Source organism: Astatotilapia calliptera, chromosome 3 (genome assembly GCF_900246225.1).
Source record: "Astatotilapia calliptera chromosome 3, fAstCal1.2, whole genome shotgun sequence".
Classification (NCBI taxonomy): Eukaryota; Metazoa; Chordata; class Actinopteri; order Cichliformes; family Cichlidae; genus Astatotilapia; species Astatotilapia calliptera.
In genome coordinates this window covers 12976283-12993974 of record NC_039304.1, presented here as the reverse complement: position 1 = coordinate 12993974, position 17692 = coordinate 12976283, and the positions used below count along the sequence as shown (strand labels likewise).

The 17692-nt window shown below is 42.2% G+C and overlaps 1 protein-coding gene across 3 annotated transcripts; it reads left to right on the top strand.

Moving 5' to 3' along the window:
• The first annotated feature begins 223 nt into the window (after nucleotides 1-223).
• sec24d (SEC24 homolog D, COPII coat complex component) lies at nucleotides 224-15690 on the top strand. 3 transcript variants are annotated; one of them, XM_026161852.1, is made up of 24 exons: nucleotides 224-399; nucleotides 534-701; nucleotides 2360-2562; nucleotides 2703-2805; nucleotides 3134-3270; nucleotides 3381-3686; nucleotides 4263-4384; nucleotides 5923-6034; nucleotides 6225-6352; nucleotides 7564-7702; nucleotides 8191-8306; nucleotides 9163-9287; nucleotides 10340-10531; nucleotides 10709-10802; nucleotides 11316-11432; nucleotides 11592-11762; nucleotides 12138-12234; nucleotides 12329-12474; nucleotides 12585-12723; nucleotides 13113-13231; nucleotides 13332-13511; nucleotides 13601-13792; nucleotides 14261-14350; nucleotides 14895-15690. In XM_026161852.1, the coding sequence occupies exons 3-24, from the start codon at nucleotides 2412-2414 to the stop codon at nucleotides 15033-15035; spliced, it is 3117 nt and encodes a 1038-aa protein (XP_026017637.1). In that variant the 5' UTR covers nucleotides 224-399; nucleotides 534-701; nucleotides 2360-2411; the 3' UTR covers nucleotides 15036-15690. The 3 variants fall into 3 exon arrangements, with proteins under 3 accessions (XP_026017637.1, XP_026017636.1, XP_026017640.1); XM_026161851.1 differs by having other exon boundaries at nucleotides 224-408; XM_026161855.1 differs by having other exon boundaries at nucleotides 224-681.
• Nucleotides 15691-17692: the final 2002 nt, after the last annotated feature.

Sequence of the window (17692 nt, the reverse complement as noted above, 5' to 3'; positions counted from 1 at the left end):
ACTTTTGTGGCTTCATATCAGCATCCATTCATTCTCTTTGCCGTATAACTTCATTAAGGAATTAATTAGAATATTTAAAGTAGGTGTCTGATATGATTTTCATGTGTTTTATTACATATAAAAATGAAGTGTGACTAGGACATTTTTTTTTGTCGGAGAGAAAGCTCATGTGCGTTACTAAGGTGACGAAACAACGCATGTACTCTCGAGGACCACCACTCAACCCCTGTGGAGCCAGTGGTGCTGACGTGTATGGGTTCCCTCTCTTCCACGCATGCGCACACGGCAAACTGCGTCTGGGCCTCGTCAAATTAGCCACTCCATTCTGCTCGAAACAGAAGTGCATGTAATTCCTTCAACGTACAACGTGAAGTAGCGTTTTGAAACAAAAAAATAAGGGTACAAAAGGTTGTTATTGTTTTAGTTAGTCGTAAAATATTGATATTTCTACACTCAGGCTCGCGTTTGCATCGTTCATTTTGGATAAGCAAGTTTATTCGTCGTTAAGAGTTTTATTTTGAAACGCATAACAGGAAGCAGCTCACCGTTCTCTACGTGGCTGGAAACGCTGGTTTCGTCGCACAAACCAACAGAGCGACCGGTGCCGTGGTGGAGTTTGACGTGGCACTCTGCTTCAACTGAGAGGTGTAGATAGTGAAGAGGACTCTGCCCGACACACAGGTAGATTACAGCCAACAGACGTGAGTATTTCTATCTCCGGTAATTCTTCATTTGAATGTATTTATTGTAGAAATAGCTACGTTTCTGTCTCAGAGGAAAACTTTGTAGTAATTTCCGCGTTGCTAGCAAGATGTTTTCAGTCTGTGTGATTATAACTGAGCCGAGTGCTGTGTTGTCACATTACTGCTCCTCCTTTTTTTTCTTTAAAAAAAGGGCATTAAGCTACATTTATTGTCAAACAACAAGCTACGTGTTACTGACAAAATTGTGTAGTAGCAGCAAACGGGCCAACGTTTCCAGCTGGATGTGAATTAAAGGAAGGCAGCAATGCTTTTTCCCCCCCATTTTTTTTTATAAAAGCCATCATAACGGTATTCGACGTGGCAGCTCTCGAAAATGTCACACGCATTAACTATTGCACCGCTCAATTACCACTCATTGCATTTTTAAAAGGTTTTATTTGGGTGAAACGTGCTTAAAATTGTCACTTTAAAGTTATAAAAGTAATCATGGAGATGTCATAGGCAGCTGTTGCGCGTTGGCCCAGCTGTTCCCATTTCCTTTTAAAAACTTTACAGGCCACGTTTTGTTTATAAGGCTTTATTTTTATTTTATTTTTATTTGTTTTTTAAGAGCAAGTTTAAAGCAAGTAAAACTAGGCATTTTGGTTAAAGGTTTATTAATGTTGGCAGAAAAACAATGTAAACACTTTGGTAAACACTGGAGCAAAAACAGAAATGAGCTGCTGGTGTTGTTAATTACTGATGATACACCAACAGATTGGCATTGTTTATTGCGAGATAAAGCAGTCAAAGGTTCATCTTACTGTGTGCTAATCATTGCATGAGGTCAAATATCAGTAGTCATTGGTGTGGTTTGTAAACACTGAAGATATGATTTGGTTTTGAATGAGGAGCGTAAAGATCCACCAAATGTTTGTGCAAACGGTTGTTAATTTTATGAATGTATGATTACCGGTACAAGTCACATGTAATTATGTATGTGTCGCAATGAAGAACCAGACCTAAAAAGTTTTGATTTAACTTGTCCAACCTTGCCACCTGGCAGACACAAGCTTCATTATATGCTTGTGTTCTGGATACAAACATCTAGGATTTTTAGCAGGTTTTTACATAAACGTTCACCTAACAAGCAAAAGCTTCCTGGTTTGATTCCAGGAGGAGATGCGACTGCCTTTGAGGGGCGATCGTGGCTCAAGTTGGGAGTTTGCCTTGTAATCAGAAGGTTGCCGGTTCGAGCCCCGGCTTGGACAGTCTCAGTCATTGTGTCCTTGGGCAAGACACTTCACCTGTTGCCTACTGGTGGCGCCAGTGTCTGGCAGCCTCGCCTCTGTCAGTGCGCCCCAGGGTGGCTACAATGTAGCTTGCCACCAGTGTGTGAATGGGTGGATGACTGGATGTGCAAAGCACTTTGGGGTCCTTAGGGACTAGTAAAGCGCTATACACATACAGGCCATTTAGTATTTTGTCAGGAGAGGCATCCAGCGTAAAAATGAGACTTGCCAAGCTCTCCACTTTGGCAGCCAAAAGCAGCTTTATTTTCATATTAAACTTTTTTTTTCAGACAAAAACAAACAAACAAATTAAAATCGCTATATATAAAACTGAAGTCCTTGTTTACTTTTTATAATCTAAGTATCCCAGTTTCACTGCCCTAGGTCATACTCTTTCATCTTGGCATGAGAAGACTGTGAGAGACATCCCAGCATCATGAGTCAACAGGGTTATGTCGCTGCACCCCCGTACTCCCAGGCCCAGCCAGGGATGGGGGCATATCAAGGTGGATTCGGATCTGGTCCTACGCAGCCCCTCTACGGGCATTATGGGGGCCCACCTCAGGCATTCAGTGCTCCACCTGCAGGTAAAATGCATTTAAGTGTATTAAATATAACTTTTTTTTTTTTTGTTTATCTTGATGTGCATGTCTTTCAGAGTAAGAGTAATGGTTCATTTTGAAGCTATATCAGCTCCTGATATTATAATGTCTGTTACTCACTGAAGGTATGATGAAATCATCAGTTGCCCCAGCTGCTAGCATGCCTCTGCCTGCAGGGTCTAGTCAGTACAATCCAAACGTCCAGCAGAATGGCTCTCATCCTCAAAGGTAACGTTCCTTATCAGACTGCACCGACTCAGATCGACTGATTTTCCTTGAAGTACAAACAACAAAGTGATGAATTTATGTGGGCTGAAAGTTCACGCCATCTGCCTTTAAAAAAAAAAAAATAAAATAAAAAAATAAATGTATTTTTCACCATCCCACACCATGAAAGATGTTCACTGTTAAGTTATGTTAATAGGTTGTTGCAATAACAGCTGCTAACTTTTGCCATGTCTTTAAAGCAGCTTTAAAAACAAGGAACTGTGCAAATATAAGAATGCATTGAACCTCACGTATAGCTCAGTGCAATAACTGTTGTTATGATCTTCAGCTACCCGGCTCCACCAGCTGTATCTGCACCGTATGGACAACCACCACACTCACTATACAACAGCATGGCATCACCTGGCCCGCCTCCAACACAGCAGCTCACCAATCAGATGAGTTCTATGAACTTAGGCAGCCATGGTAAGTTTTCTGTATAGCCTCAGATCATACGGTCTTTTAATTATAGTCTTTTAGTGGAATTGTTAGGTTGGAAAACTCACTACATAAGATGTGCTCTTTTTATTTCTTAGTCCAAGGACTGCAGAGCCCTCCTCCTCCAGCAAGCTCTGTTGTTCAGCAGCCTTTCCAGACACCACCTCCTTCAACAATGGCTCCACCACAGATGCCTCCAGGCCTGCAGTCCCCCCACATGTCCCCTCTGATGTCTCCTCCACAGTCACCCCCAGAAAGCATGCCAATGGCAAGCCAGTCGATGGCAGGCACATCAATGGCAGGCATGGGTAGACCGTTCCCTGGGCCACCTCCTCCAGGCCCTGGAGGTTTCCAGCAACCTGGTTTGGGATCTGCTGGTCAGCCAGGATACCCCCAGCAAGCAGGTAACTCTGAGCCAAAAGCAGTGGACATCACAGGTTTTCATTTAGACAGGTATCTCAACATCTGCATCTAGGGACCTTACAATCTATACAGCATACAACACAATCTGGCTTTGATTCTGATCAGGAAAATTCAAGAACAGTGTCAGCAGTGTACCCTCCGTGGAAATAGAAATATCATTTATTGTCCCTCATTGGGGAAATTCACATGTTCTAGCAGCAAAGTGACAGGCAGGTGGAGCATGCAGATTCACACAAAAGTAAAGAATATAAAATAAAAAACAAGAAATAATATACTGTAAAGCAGCGCTCCCCAACCTTTTTTGCGCCACGGACCGGTTTATGCCCGACAATATTTTCATGGACCGGCCTTTAAGGTGCCGCGGATAAATACAACAAAATAAAACTAGTACAGGTACCGAAAAAAAGAAGATTTATTCATAGCACACGTGAAAAGACCCAGGAAATCAGAGTTAACGATCGCTGCTAATTCATCAAGTAGTTATAATACAGCTGACTGTTCTTGCATTCTTTTCAGTGGAGCCAATAAATACCTACAGATGTTGTTTCAATGTACAGGTCAGTTTGGAGGATACATGGCTGGGCCTCAGCAAAACATGCCAGGAGCCTTTCCTGGAGCACAATCTGCAATGGCTGGCCCACCTCAGAAGAAACTGGACCCCGACTCTATCCCTAGCATTGTGAGTGAAAAGCATGCCTTCACTTATCAGCACAGCACATTTGTCTGTCCTCATTTTTTGTCGTGAACTAGCAGCTTATTCATTCTTCAAGAGTTGTGTGGCAAAATTACTGACATCGGCTACTTTGTTACTAAATATTTGTAGTGATTTTAATTAAAATGGTGGCTAATGCAAACAAAAGGATTAAGCAAAAAGTCTAAGATTACATAAAAAGTGTTCGGGGATATTAATTTGTCTTCAGATCTGGGCATGAACAGTATGTTTTTATTTTGTCATGGCAGGTCTCCTGTCTTTATGAATGATGGACATATTATGCTTTTATGTTGAAGTCTGAAGCCTGAGGCCCAAAAGCTCAGGATTCAAGCTACTCTAAATACCCAGTTTCTGTGTATTTTTCTTAAGCGCTTTGTTCAGTGTGATGTCAAAGGGGTAGCATGACTAATATGGTCATCTCAGGCTGTGAGCACATTAGCCACACCTACCTGCTGTTAGAATAAGGGGCAGCCAATCAGAACAAAGTTGGCTTATGCTACAGTCACACTAGGCAAAAACACTGATAGGACACCAAAGCGAAACCAAAATTGTTGTGATCCTGTACAGTGAACTTGTTGCCTTAGAAATGGTTGCTTTGAAGCCAGGGGTCAGGTCTTTGACCACTTGCAGTCGGTTTTTGTCTTAAAATTGACTTTGGTGTGTCAAGACGTTGATAAAACAACTCTAAGATAGTGTCAGTCTGCTATCAATCAGCTGTCCATTTGCCATTAAGTTGGGTTAAGTTTGCAGTTACATACCAACTTATCACATACATCAGTTTGTAATAATACCACGATTAACGGCAATAAATAAATGTGGAAATTCACATTAAGTACTTGAATGCAAACTCCAGTCATGACCTCATAGATTTGAAACAGAAATTCCCTCACAAATAGTGACGTAGTTGCTACGAGACAGCGTTTTAACTCCAAAGTGGCATAACTGTTTTTATATAGGAATATAACTGGAATACAACCAGTTTGCAAGCAGCTGAGTCGAGTCTACCACTGCAACGAGAGATGTCGCGCAAAGAGATATGTTGTACTCGTCACCATGGACTGAGTCAGACTCTGTCTGCATTTATGAATTACATGGAAATATTTTGCAAACCTTGTCTGAGAGTGACTGCAGTCAGTCTGTACAATTACCTTACAGCCAAAAGTGGTTGCCCCGAAGTTGAGGGTGTTGCATACTCAACCTATTACAAAATATTTTTTAATACAATAAACTGGACATTGTAGGGATGGTAACCTAAAGGAAAAGGAGCTAAAACAGCTCATTTCAGACAATGGATCAACTGTGGGCAAGTCTCAGTACAAGATAAATAACAATTATATTTAACTGTAAATCAGGTAGAATTACTGTAGCAAAAACATGGAGTTGAAAACTAGCACAATATGATTACCTTTAATGAAGTATCCATTCTAAAAAAAAAAAAGTGCTTTTAACTAAATGATGTTAATAAATATCAGATTGCACTTTAATGCATAACATTTCTACTTTAGACCCATGTGATCGAGGATGACCAAGTGAAACAAGGAGGACAGGTTTTCACCACAAACATCAGAGGACAGGTTCCACCTCTTGTCACCACTGACTTCACAGTGACAGATCAAGGTAAAAAATGCATAACCAAACTTTTCGTTGAGCATTTAGTTACAGTAGAGTATTCATTTATCCCTTATAGCGAGTTTATTTGGGAAAGATTTAACAGTAAAAACAAAGAACTGTCCTTATATTGAAATAATATAACAATATGAATTGGAATAAACAACAGATTATTTATGCTTCGTTTTGCTAAATCCAGGTAATGCCAGCCCCAGATTCATCCGCTGCACCACCTACTCGCTTCCCTGCACTGCTGATTTGGCCAAGCAGTGCCAAGTGCCCCTTGCTGCCATCATCAAACCCTTTGCCAGTTTGCCAAAGAATGAGGTAAGTTACCGATTCGCACCGTAGCGATTTCCATCTGGTGGCTTTCAGGTAGAGTTTCAGGTTTTTAGGCACTAATGCATCATCACTACAATCTTTTTTTAATATACAGTCTGTTGTTAAAATACAGTAGAAAGAGAGAGGAAAACAAACTCATCTTGTACTGTAAATGTAACATTTGCAATGACTGATGGGTGCTAATATACACCACTGTCTCTGAGAATTTATTCATATCTGTTGCTCATCCATCCCACACTTATCCTTGGACTGAGCTGTGTTTTTGAAATCTTGAACACTGTCATATATAATGATTCATAAATCTTACTCATAAAGAACACTTGACACTGACTGTTTCTAATGCTGTAGAAGGAGAACCAGTTGTTTATGCCATATTCTCCCAAAGAGTTTGACACTTTATAAAGTCTATGTTAAAGTCTTTTTGGCATCCTCCTGTAAGAGAGACAGGATCGTTAAAATGTCAAAAGTCACTTGTGATGGTTACATATTCTACACTGTTATTTCTCCTTTAATAGATGTTTCCATGAACTACAAAAGATCATTTGTCCCACGAATGACCTCCTTTTGGATCACGTGTGGTCCAAGAACCCTGTCTTAGATATTTTCCCCTCTACACTCGCCTTGTCCCAGACACCAGTTGGCCTTTTTAGGCAATGTTAGCACTGTCTCATCTGGCTTTTGGCTAATTGGCTAATGTCAGATCTGCAGGGACCAGAGAAGACAAAAAAGTCTTATACAAAAAGAATGGAAAATTAGACTCAGTCCCATCCAGTGCAAAAGGGAATTTAGAGTAGCCATAGTTAATCACTGCTCTGAGGTTGTAGAGAACCAAAAGAGCACGCTGCTGGGTCTTAATGTTGTTTCATTGCTGTTGTCATACAACTGCTTTTGCTTAGCTCCAAGATATTATAAACACTTTTACTCCTTAAATTTGCTGGTGTAATAACAAACCTGCTTGCTGCCCTGTCTACATGTGTTTTAAGGCACTGGAGTTCATCTGATGCAAACATATTCAGTTTATGTTGTGTCAGAGAGTACTGAATAAACAGTGCGAAGACACTTTGTCATCTGTGCGTGGTGTGCGTAATCCTCACCGTTTCTATTCTATTTTATGATAAACTCTTCTCATTTTGAAAGCAAAGTGTTTTTATTTGGGTGCCGTAGAGCTGATCTATTTATCTTTATTCTCTGTGCAGACTCCACTGTATGTTGTGAATCATGGTGATACAGGCCCAGTCCGCTGTAATCGATGCAAGGCGTATATGTGCCCTTACATGCAATTTATTGATGGAGGGCGCCGCTACCAGTGTGGTTTCTGCAACTGTGTCAATGAAGGTACAGCACAATACAGAAAAACTAACTATATTTTAATCCTTGGACTCTGTGTGTGATTCACTGTTCAGAATATTACAATATTATTGTTGTTATACTCGATCTTGTGGCAGCATCCCAGTTCATCCTTTGTCTGAAACAAGTTGTTGAGCTCTATTGCCCCTCTCTTTAAGACATATATTCCTTGTGAATGACTGCACTTCATACATTTGAAAGGCAGATGGGTGTTTATAGCCAGAGCTGAGTGCTTAAGATGACCGTATCTTATTGACGTCATGTGGAGTAAACAGACAAAAAAACCCAAACGACTGTTTAGAGCAGGCTAAAGCCTGAGCTTTTGGCTCACAGGGATTACTTATACAAATGCTAACCTCATTATTTGAAAGTCTGTCCCGAGGGAGCAAGATGAAAGTTATTAAATTTAATTTAAAGAAGAAAAAGCACACAGTGATCAGCTCAACACAGAGTTATATTTCTCTCTCTGCTCCTAGTGCCAGTCTTCTACTTCCAACATCTGGACCACATGGGCCGAAGGGTGGACTTCTATGAGAGGCCCGAACTGTCCCTGGGATCGTATGAGTTTGTAGCCACTCTGGATTACTGTAAGGTACACAAAGACTGATATCAAGTACACAATATGCAGGGTAAATAAAGCTGGTCAGACTGATAGAAACAAGCACTTAGATTCAGGCGTTGTTTGCTTGTGAAAGGATGAGTTTATGCACTGATGCAACTGAATGATGTATCACTTCAAATAGCTGATTCTTTGTTTAGTTTGTTGAACGCAGTAAAAGAGATTTGTATCGGAAGAACGGCTTTTTGGATTTTTCAAAGGACATTTTTGGCCAAACATCCTGTGTTTTCAGCATCGCCCGAACAGGACAGAACAGGGTTCAGCTCAGTCTCTTCAAAGTACAAAAAAACTGTCAATGATGCCAATCAGTGTCCCCACTGAGCCTGTTGAGAACATTAGAGGGTTAAAGTAAGTAGGCAAAGCTGAGTCACTCCACTGGCCTACTTTTGCTCTGTTTAATATGCCTTATAAACAATCTAGGCAAGGCCAGATAATAAACAAAAGCCTGTAAGGTGAGTGTCTTGTAATGGGTGTAACTGTGGAAACATAATATCTCACTGACAAGCCCCCTCACAAACTTCACTGCTGTTCCCTTGTTTTTAGCAATTTATCCCTGATACGGTGTTCAGAGTTATAAAGAAGCATAGAGGGAAATATCTTTGATGAATAACAGAAACCTAAAGTGGAAGACAATGATTGATCCTGTTATGAGCTCACTGATATAGGTCTCTGATAACGGTGTGTTATCTCGTGACTTGTGTGTTTAAAAGGCCAAGGAGAGCTGCTTTCCTATTTGTAAATTCGACATGTTACGTTGGAGGTCAGCCAAGCTATCATTGCCCGAAAAGGAGCAACTCATTTATTGTGCCTGCTGCTGTTTCTCCCACAGAACAACAAGCCTCCAAATCCTCCTGCCTACATCTTCATGATTGATGTGTCCTATAACAACATTAAGAGTGGCCTGGTAAAGCTGATATGTGATGAGCTGAAGACTCTGCTGGAGAAGCTGCCCAGGTACACACAGTAAAAAGCACACTTGCTCACTACGCTGCAGGGCTTCCCCTGAAGCCTTACAGATCAGCCATCCTGCTGAACATCAGCTGAACATGAAACTTTGCAGATGACGGGTACGAGGGAGCGCCAAAAGGGAAAATATGACAGTGCACGCTCCCATCTTTGAAAAGTATCCTAAACAAAAAGCTTTGTTATGGTTTTCTGTTAAGAATGACTTGATTTATGTTAGAGGAGAGGATTGTGTACTTCACCTGGTTACTCCCAAAATAACTTGGAAACTGTCCTGCCTTCTCACTAGTCCATCAGTGCCAGCAACAACATTTCCTTAAATGTCTCCTGCCATGACATCACTCTTTAAACACCTAGCAGAAGCATATGCAAGATAAGGGCTTCTTTAGCTGCGTTTGAACCTCTGCTTTTGCTTTCACAGGCACTAAATTAAACCCACTGGATACTCGGTGGTTTTCATGTGGTTCATGTAATTCTGCAGTATTTGGAAAAAATGCATGAATAATTCACTTAAGAAGGTGGAGGGAACTTTAAATAGATCCAGATGTGTAGATGAAGGCTTTTAATGATATTTTTATCACCACTGGTATGAGGAAGAGCACAATAAATAAAATCTGCTGAATCTGTTATTTAGAAAAGCAGCTGTAGCTGTAGAGGAGCCCCGAGGAGCTGTTTCCAGTCACATTACATATTCCTACGGTGCGAGCCCTTGATTTAAGAACGTACGTCTACAAAGTGCAGTTGGGATTGTCAGGAAAGAATGTTTTGAAATCACTCATATGGTGACAGGTTTTTATTCATGGTCCAGGTCAGTGCAGCTGCCTATTAGACTTCTGAATCCAGGGGTTTCTGATAAATGTCAGCAGGTATTGTGTCTTTAATTCTTTACGTGTGCTGCCACCTTAACCCAAAATCATCTTTGTGCGCCTGGAGGCACAGTGTAGAAGCAAAAAATGACCACGGCAGGCAAGACTCCCCAGTAAATACACATCCTTTGGATTTAATCCATCCTGGAATTCACCGATTGCTCGTTCTCTCCACAGAGAGGAAGGCATGGAGACCTCAGCAATAAAGGTCGGCTTTGTCACCTACAACAAGGTCCTTCATTTCTACAACGTGAAGAGCGCTTTGGCTCAGCCGCAGATGATGGTGGTGTCAGACACGGCCGAGATGTTCGTCCCGCTGCTCGATGGCTTCCTTGTCAACTACCAGGACTCGAGAGCCGTCATCTACAAGTAAGAAGCACTTCGTCACTGATGTGCGGAGTCACTGTTTATCTTAGAGGGCCCTCTAGCAGAGAGCATCGGACGCAAAGTACTGTCAAACATTTCAAGAGTAGCTGTTGTGAAAGCATTAACGAGGCAGTGTGACACGTCCGTGTCAAACCATAATCCTCTTGCTTGTCTCTGCAGCCTCCTGGACCAGATCCCTGACATGTTTGCGGACACCGCAGAGAGCGAAACGGTCTTTGCCCCTGTCATCCAGGCCGGCGTGGAGGCATTTAAGGTTAGCCTCAGTGTGACACCTGTCAACGCTGAAGTGGAACTGAGTGTAGCTCCCTGAAACAAACACTTACTGTAGGTTTGTTTCAGGGAGGGTGTGGGCTTCCTAAAGGTTTGGGGTAATTTAAATCTAAAACGCAGTGCTACTATGCTCTCACCAACACTGGCTCTCAAGCTTGAACTCATTCAACCTATCAACTGAGTGAAGCAACATGTAGATTTTACTCCCCCTGATATGTTTGTGTTTACTTAAAGTCCAGCAAGCTTTCCCAGTGATATGAAGTCAGTGTTTTGGCCAGTGACAAAGGGAAAGTTCCCACGCAGCTTTTAATTGGAAGCAGTTGCGATATTACACAACAGCGAGGAGTCAGAGACGTATTTATTTGTTCGTGCCCATTTATGTGGCGTACATGAAGTCTAGCATTAGAATATTTGCAGGAGTTGATATTTTTTTCACCTCTTGACCTCGTGGCTAAGCGAGATCTTCTTTCCCCTTCCATCTCTTGCCGCCCTCCAGGCAGCAGAATGTAGCGGAAAGCTCTTCATCTTCCAATCGTCCATGCCCACTGCCGAGGCTCCAGGCAAACTGAAGAACAGGGATGATAAAAAGCTGGTGAACACAGACAAGGAGAAGGTGAGTACCTTTTTATGTCAGTTGTGCCCCTAATCTGAATTCTGAACACACAGCGCTGGGCATAAGGAAAACCAATGCTGGTCTGATCTCAGTCCAATTACAATAAGTGTTTGAAACTGGTGACCTAATCTTGGTAAACTGTCTTGTACTTTTCCACAGACCCTGTTCCAGCCTCAGAAAGGTGTTTATGAGCAGCTGTCTAAAGACTGTGTGGCAAGTGGCTGCTGTGTGGATCTCTTCCTCTTCCCCAGCCAGTATACGGACATAGCAACCATGGCTGATGTGCCGTCACACACCGGAGGCTCCGTCTATAAGTACAGCAACTTCCAGGTACCAGCAGACGTGTGGTGCCTGTTTACATTGTATTTGGCTCTAAGCGCACGCACGCACAAATGCTGCATGCAGACTCATAACGAGCAGTTGTTTTATTCTTGTAATTGTATTAAGAAGTCCTAATTTCACACAGAGGCAAAGTTTGCTGCCTAATAAAAGTGAATTGTACCTACATAATGAGTTTGGCACAGAAGCCAGTCTGATATAAAATAGTCCCAAAGGAACGGTGCAGTAAGCATGGGAAGTTTGCACATAAGTACAATGTTGATTTTTATGCCTGGATCTGCTTCTTACAGACACGGCTCCAACAGTAACAACCAACACTGCCATCTGCTGGCTAAAACTTTGTTTGTTTTTGCTTTTTGTTGACAGATAGAGACAGATGGGGAGCATTTTCTGAGGGACCTGAGGAAAGATGTACAGAAGAGCATCGGGTTTGATGCCATCATGCGTGTCCGTACTAGCACGGGTAAGAGGAAAGACACGGTCGCTCTTTTGGTGTGTTCTGATCTATCACGGCGAGTTACCTCCCAGTTTTTCACACTGGTCTTTGTCTCCTTTAGGCTTCAGAGCCACTGACTTCTTTGGCGGCATTTATATGAACAACACCACAGATGTAGAGATGGCAGCGGTGGACTGCGACAACGGCGTGACAGTAGAGTTCAAGCACGACGACACACTGAGCGAGGAGACCGGAGCGCTCATGCAGGTGTGTGTTAAACCAAGCTTTATCCCAGACTGGTCATATTTGAAATCTTTTCTCTGAAGATTAAAAACCCAAGTATGTTTAAAGCTTATGTTTCACGCTTTTTTCCCCAGTGTGCCTTGCTGTACACCACCATCGGCGGGCAGCGGCGTCTCCGCATCCACAACCTGAGTCTGAACTGCAGCTCGCAGTTGTCAGAGCTGTACAAGAGCTGCGAGACGGATTCGCTCATCAACTTCTTTGCCAAATCAGGTTAGATTCCTCTGGAGTTCAGGTGGACTGCATTAGTTCAAACTCTGCTTGTGGGAAACATATTTTATGATGTAGTGCAGAGGCACGGCCTGCTAACACACTCAAATGTCATCTGACATTTGTTGATTATATCCCATGTATCACTAAATAATCTACTTTTACTCATATGTTTCACATGATGCCGTCCCGTCCTTCTGTAATCTGCACATAGCGGACCATGAGTCCAGCTGTGTTACTGACCTCTGTTACCTTTTGGTTTTTTACCTTTTCTTCCACCTTTTTTTCCCCCCATACTTGCCATCAGATGCCTCTGAGCCGCCCCCCATGTTTTTTGTCTCTCCTGCTCTTGCTTTGTTTTTTTTAACTAATCTTTTGTCCTGCCCCCTCAGCTTACCGTGCCATATTGAACCAGCCTCTAAAGAATGTGAGGGAGATCCTGGTGAACCAGACGGCTCACATGCTGGCCTGCTACAGGAAGAACTGTGCCAGCCCCTCCGCTGCTAGCCAGGTGGGAGAATCACACCTAGAAAGAAGTTTCAATGTGTATTTTAACTTTAGGATTAAAAAAAACAACTAACCATATATTTTTTTAATAAATCCACCTGTAGCTGATCCTTCCTGATGCCATGAAAGTGTTCCCAGTCTATATGAACAGCCTGATGAAAACTGCCCCCCTGGTGGGCAGCACTGAGCTCTCCACGGACGACAGAGCCCATCAGAGGCTGTCGGTCATGGCCATGGGAGTGGAGGACACCCAGCTGCTGCTCTACCCACGCCTCATCCCTCTGGTAGGGAATAAAAACACTTTGCGCTTGGTCATCTCACTTAGACGCACACTATTAGTTTCAGTTGCTAAACCCTTTGTACTGTTTTTCAGCACAACATAGACGTCAACAGCGAGAAGCCGGCCACTCCTGTGCGCTGCTCTGAGGAGCGTCTCACAGACTCTGGCATCTTCCTGCTGGAGAACGGCCAGTCCATGTTCCTGTGGCTGGGCCAAGCAAGCTCACCAGACCTCATCCAGAGCCTGTTCAACCTGCCCTCCCTCGCCCACCTGCAAGGACACATGGTCAGCATTCATTTCATCACTTTGGCCTCAGTGTGCTCAGAATCCACATGAAATGGTTTTTGAGATATTGGAGTTGACATTTTAGCTCCCCGGTGCCTGGCGGCATTACGGTATGGTCAGAGAATGTCTGGATGGTAAAAGTCCAGTTTTGAGAAATCATCTCAGCACATCATAATTCAGTCATGTTCGACTGTGCCCACATTTTATGAAGTATGACTCACTTGAACTCCACTGCTGTGTAAAATGAGCTAAACTGAGTCAAAGCTTTTGTAAACCTCAAAGTTTTAAACAAGTACGCCCCGCACACAGAGATCAAAGATCCACGTTTATTTTCAAGGCAGAACTCAAACACTTCAGTATGTGGTACTGCGGCACAGGAAGGAGGCAAGCAGTATTTAGGACTGGTCTTTATTTTTAGTGATCAAACTGCTCCTAATTACACTAAATCTTTTTGTTTGTTTGTTTTAGTGTGCGCTGCCGGAGCTTGACAACCCTTTGTCGAGGAAGGTCCGCTCCATCATCAGTGGCCTTCTTGAAAAGAGGTCAAACTCTATGAAGGTAAGCGAAACACAATCCAAAAGCATTGTTTAAACACAGTTCACATCCTTTATATTTGAACCTATTTAAACCAAAGAGAACATGGTTTACTTGAGGTGAGGCAGAGACGATATTGAGGCTTTTGTTGATCTCTGCTTCCCTCTAGTGGAGCTTTACAGTAAATACACTCCCCCAAAAGTTGCAAAAACATCATTCATTTATTCATGTTTTGCCCTGTTTCTATATAAATAGTCTAATCAAAGTACATCTACAGAAAGCACTGTACAAATGGCCCCATGCACTGCACACCCAGTGCTATTGAGCAGTTAATATATAGAAAGTTTGAATCCTGGATCCACAGAGGACCACACACATATACACACACACCAGCCTTAAAGTGAAGCTGAAGTAAATTCGATAAAATAGATGAGAAACATGTTTCACAAAAACAGGAACGTGCCAGCTGTGACAACAGAAACAATGTGAATAGATTTTGTAGTGTGACAGCTCCTGTGTTCCAGCTGTGCTGGAAATCAGTCACACTTCTCTTTTCTGCCCTGCTCAGCTGCAAATTGTGAGGCAGAAAGACAAACCGGAGATGCTGTTCCGTCAGTTCCTGGTGGAGGACAAAGGCTTGCACGGCGGGGCTTCCTACATGGACTTCCTTTGCTACGTTCACCGAGAGATCAGGCAGCTGCTAACCTAACCCGCTCACGTTCGGGCTCAGGTTCCCCAACTGGACCGTGTGCAAACCTCTAAGGCTCAGTCTCATTAGGTTCTGTTTGAATCTTTAAGATGAGCCACAGAATGACAAGAAGAAACAAGGAACCAGGGAGAGCCCGTCGTCAATTCAACTTCCAGAGTCCAAAGTTGCCTTTATCATTGTTTAGTGGCCCACAGTATGATCTTCAAATAACCACTTGACACATGAGGAACTTTAAAGTAAATAAGGGAATGAAATGGACAACACATTAAGGATTTCCCGCTTGGGCACTCTGTGTGATGGACTGACATCGATGCCCGAGGCTGAAATGCACTCTGGCACGAGGCCCATCGGCATAAGCAGTACAACTCACTGTGTATTCAATCGGGTAAAGTGTTTTTCCCCATTTTACTTTGTAGATTTATAGGATCTGGATTAGACAAGGGGTTATTTGTGGGCCATACTGTAGACGTTCACTAGTCTACTCTCCCAGGAAGACTGAGTATATTTCAGTATATTTCACTTTTTAAAACTCTTTTTAAACAACAGATGTTCAGAGAATATTTGCAATATTCAAAGGTCTTGCAGAGGTTTGTACATTTTATCACGCTTTTGGTGTCTGACCAGAAAATTGATTTCAATAAATGTTTAAAGCATGTATCAGTCATTTCATAATTTAACAGAAACAACGCTGAAACAAAAGCCACAGGCTGCCAGGACCGAAGCGCGGTCCTGTTATCGCACCCTGAGTGATTCAAAGCATTCGATTCACACATGCCCCCACCAAAAATCTCATTCTTTGACCATTTATGGCTTCACTGCATGCAGTGGTAAACATAGCGTTTTGTTTGGGTGCTCTGAGCACACAATGAGACGAACGCAGCTAAACCCTCTCTACATAGAGAACACGTCTGATGAAAAGTGACACTTTTTCTTTTCCAATTACGCGCGACTCAGAGTCGGTGCTCAAAACGGAAAATATTTAGTGAGGGATTACCTCAACAATCCAACATAGGAATTTATATATGACTTTTTGTTGTTGTTGCTTTGGGCCTGCGCTGCTGTTGTGCTTCAACTGCAGCACGTTTTAATTTATACGCCGACTTTTATGGCAGATAAAAACAGTCGAGCTACTGTTTGTGTCGGCTGATCATTAGTGTAAGGGACTATCTGCTTACTGCATAACCATCCAAAATCGTTAAATCTTGTGTTCAGTGATAACATGTAACATCATCACATCATTCAGTGTAAGGTCACCTTCTGTTAAGAGGTACTGTACTTGCATCAGTATAATTAATGTTATCTATCTGCCTGCTTTTACGTTGATATATCGTTAGCTTCATAGCATAAGTGCCTAAGTCATTTGACTAAGTCCATGACTTAGGCAATTATGCTATGAAGCTAACGATATGTAACATCATAAAATCTACATGTCTCTGTGTAATACAATATAATTGTTTGGTTTATAAGCAAACTTATCTCAGGTAATCTAAGTATGTAGAAAGCAGTGGCTGGAATCTGACTGGAAAGATCGTTTTTGTGGAAATTTGTGCCAGATGCATTTCATTTCTCACCTTAAATGTCCTTTTTTTTTTTTTAAATCCAAGTCAACTATTGTCTTTAAATGTTGCTCAACTTTGTGAACGTTTATGTTTTGTTTACAAGTGCAATTTATTACATCACCCTCTGACGCATATTAAAATGAAAACTTCATATCCATACGCCTCATTGCCGCTGTGCTTTTTAAACCAGAGCATTGTTGCTAAAGAGATAGTAGCACTTACCATGACTGGTGCTCATCCTCCTACTTCAACATCCATTTTAGCTACACTTGGTAAGATTCAAAATACAACATTCATTTTTTTCATCCACTTTTTTTCTCTATACACTCTAAACAACAATATTATTATATATCCCAGTTTATGCCATTCAGGCAAGAAAGAATCAAGTCAATCGCCTTGTGTAATTCCACATTGCTACCACCAGGAGGCTTCAGTGAGAACCAGTAAGCACAACATACACTACATGGTCAAAAGTATTTGGGCCACGCCTCCTAATCTTCATTTCAGGTGTTTTCAGTCCCATTGATGTATGAAATCAATAACCGAGCCACGCAGGCTGCCTTTACAAACATTTGTGAACGAATGGTTCAAATGAGCTCCATGAATTTCAGGGTGGTGCTGTAATAGGACACCACCGCGGCAACAGGTCAGTTCATGAAATTTCTTCCCTTCAAGATATTCCAGGATCAGTTGTAAGTGGGATTATTGGAAAGTGGAAGTGTTTAGGAAACACAGCAGCTCAGCCATGAAGCGTCAGATTGTGAAGTTGCAGAGCATCAGCACGGAAACTGTGCACCGGGAGCTTCATGGCTTGGGTTTCCATTGCTGAGCCGCTCCTGTGGGTGTAATGTGTAGGTGGCCTGGTACTTTTAGATCTAAAATATGACACGCTTTTGATGGAATCGATTTTTAAAAGTTTTGTCTGCAAACTATTTGATCTGTTTGTAACTTTCCAAATCAACCGTGTTGCTCTTTTGTATTCCGTAGTGGATAAAAGTTACTTTTCATCATCAGGTCTCTGCAAATAAAATACAAATCACACTCAAACAAGCGGTTTAACAAACAGCAAGTTAAACAAGCTAAAACCAAACTATCTCC

What these genes read in the sequence shown, in the direction of transcription:
- sec24d (XM_026161852.1), top strand. Translation starts at nt 2,412, where the DNA reads ATGAGTCAACAGGGTTATGTCGCTGCACCCCCGTACTCCCAGGCCCAG. An exon ending in TATGAACTTAGGCAGCCATG is followed by an intron (nt 3,271 to 3,380) that starts GTAAGTTTTCTG and finishes TTTATTTCTTAG; the next exon opens with TCCAAGGACTGCAGAGCCCT. An exon ending in CCCACCTGCAAGGACACATG is followed by an intron (nt 13,793 to 14,260) that starts GTCAGCATTCAT and finishes TGTTTGTTTTAG; the next exon opens with TGTGCGCTGCCGGAGCTTGA.